The 2,664-nt window shown below is 36.8% G+C and overlaps 1 protein-coding gene across 1 annotated transcript; it reads left to right on the top strand.

The window, feature by feature from the left end:
- The first annotated feature begins 796 nt into the window (after window positions 1-796).
- LOC110713094 lies at window positions 797-1,243 on the top strand. Its single transcript, XM_021891554.1, has one exon. The coding sequence runs from the start codon at window positions 797-799 to the stop codon at window positions 1,241-1,243; it is 447 nt and encodes a 148-aa protein (XP_021747246.1).
- The last annotated feature ends 1,421 nt before the right edge of the window (window positions 1,244-2,664 follow it).

Below are 2,664 nucleotides of genomic sequence, written 5' to 3'. Positions count from 1 at the left end.
ATGGATTGAACCGGTATACTAACACATTTACATGAATATTTACAATATTTATTATTAAATTCAACTATTTAAATTTATATATTAAATTCATTTTTTAACTATTGTCCCACTATATTGTTATAGGTAAATGAGGGATCAAAACTTAAGGAGAAGTGTCAATTGTGTTTGTACAATGCATATGTTTTCACTATAATATCTCCAAGTATGCTTTCTCCTCTACTACCCTACAAAATCAACATTGTGACATCTGTCAATTGGGAAGAAGAATGTGTACATTTACTCCAAAGGTTTGTACTACCTTTATCATTTAATTATTAATAATTTTTCTATTACTGGATACATAATATTTTTTTTTTCTAAATTTTCACTACCTCTAATTCAATCTTCTAGCATACATAATGATATCAACAACTCAGTGAAAAAATCATAAGATGGGCGAAAATCTATCTTCAACTTTTTCTTAGAAACTTTTATGTGTATATGTGTTTGCTTACTTAGATTGTACATACTTTAGAAAATCTCGGACACTTTTTCTAATACTATGAGTACTCTTTTAAGTACTTTAGTGTTGATGAGTTCCTTTATGTAAATATTATATTATATAGATTTTATAGATATATCTATATTATATAGATTTTATTGGATATATGTATAGTACTTTATTAGATATATTTTAAGTACTTTAATTAGTTTTTTTTATTAAATTAGATGACAAAAAACAAAGATTTTACATAATCCAAAAAAAAAAAAAAAGACAGCAAATCTCTTTACTCCACGCTTTAAAAAAAATATTAATATGTATATAAATGTGAGTTTTAGAGTATGCAACTATCTCCATATTCTAGCTACTGACGGGCACAATAACAGTAACATTAAACCAGGTGAGGGCAGTAGGAGCTTTAGAGAGTGGTGTAATATTTGGATGGAAAAGATCAAGGAACCAAAACGGTGGGACATGTTTTGGTTTCTGGCGTGGGGTATTTGGTTGAAAAGAAAGGGGTGGGTTTTTGAAGGAAAGGGTAAAGATGATGCTGTAATTATTCACAAAGTTGCTGGGTTGATTGGGGAGTATGAGGATGCGCTGGAGAGAGCTGTAAATGTTAACCCCATTCAACATCTTGGGTCTATATGGAAGTCACCTGAAGTTGGATGGTATAAACTGAATTTGGATGCTGCTGTTTTTGGGCTGCAGCAGTTGGGAATTGGGGGGGGGGGGTATTGCGTTACAATAGTGGAGATGTAATGATGGCATATTGTTCATCTCTTCATGGGACTTTCGAGGTTGATGTTGGGGAGGCAATGGCTATTAGGGGTAGTATGCTAACAGTTATGGAGGCCGGGTTTCAAGACTTTTTGCTTGAAACTGATAATATTAAGTGTTTACACAAATTTCGAGTCTAAATAAATAAATAAACACGGGAAATAAAATAACAAATGAATTTATATTAATATATGAATTTTGTGTACAATCTCTATATAAAAAGTTTATAAGTCACTTTCTCAAACATTCCTTCCACTTCGTTGCATGCTACAGGAAATCAATATGGATCACAACAAACCCAATCACCCAAAAAGCCACAAACACAACTCTCCTCCCTCCCCACCAGCAACTCTCAAATCGTGGGAGGTGAGAAATGTCCTGCCAATAACGACTTTCAGAAATGGAAGTCACCCCCTCCTCACACACCAACATTGGAGAAGGTGACTCTAGGGCTTCCAAATTTTGGTGCAATAGAACCGGAGTTAATGAATTATGCGAGGCAATACAAGCCAGGCTCGAAGCAACTCCTGAATTTATTCCCTCCAACAAAAGTGATGGATTCTCTTCCCCCTCCATCATCAATCAGTCGATGGATGGTGCTCTGAACTAATGGACTTCCTCCGGAGGAGGGAGGAATGGATGCTCAATCCGCCGTCGCGGCTGCTATTTCAAGAGGGATTACCGTTGCCAAAAAGAATGGAGGTCGTGCCCTTGGTGTTTGTCACTCGAGGTCACAACATCAAAGTTCCAAGTCACCGTATAGCTATGTTCGTAACCAAGGAGGAAGTGGTAGGAGCGCAAATTCAGGTGAGTTACTATCCTCTTCCGAACGGTTGGCCGGAAATTCCCCTGTTAATGACTCTGATCAAATTAGAGGATGTGGGTCCCATGCAAGCTCTGGAACATTGGATGGACAGGGAGAGTTATTTTCAACCGTTCCTGGTTCAAGCTCACCCGGGTGATTAGTCTTATACCACCCTCCAACGTTCTGTTCCAGCTTTAAATATGAAGATCATCGTATGGAATGTTCGGGGTGCAAATAATGAGGAATTTGTTGCTCATGCAAATGATATAGTAGATTCTCATCATCCTAATTTTTTTGTCTTCTTGGAAACCAAAGCTAAGTCTCAGTGTGCTAGGCAAGTTGTTCTTAAATTAGGGTTTTATGATTATAAGGTTATTGAACCTAATGGGCGAAGAGAGGGGGTTTGGATCTTTTGGAAAAATGGTGTAGATCTTCTGAAATTTTATGATCAAGGCAATTTATTTCATGGTCTTTTCCATTTTAGTAACAACACTCCGAAGGTAATGCTCACTGGAATGCATGCTTCGAGTGTACCTAAGGAGCGTCACTTGGATTGGCAGCGTCTCAAGCAATCTATTCCTCCTAGTGACATGTTGTG

Source organism: Chenopodium quinoa, unplaced genomic scaffold (genome assembly GCF_001683475.1).
Source record: "Chenopodium quinoa cultivar QQ74 unplaced genomic scaffold, ASM168347v1, whole genome shotgun sequence".
In the NCBI taxonomy this organism is placed as follows: Eukaryota; Viridiplantae; Streptophyta; class Magnoliopsida; order Caryophyllales; family Amaranthaceae; genus Chenopodium; species Chenopodium quinoa.
The sequence above is the reverse complement of the archived record's forward strand: the minus strand, read 5'-3'. Positions and strand labels throughout refer to the sequence as shown.

Coding starts and splice junctions, on each gene's coding strand:
- LOC110713094 (XM_021891554.1), top strand. CDS start 797: ATGTATATAAATGTGAGTTTTAGAGTATGCAACTATCTCCATATTCTA.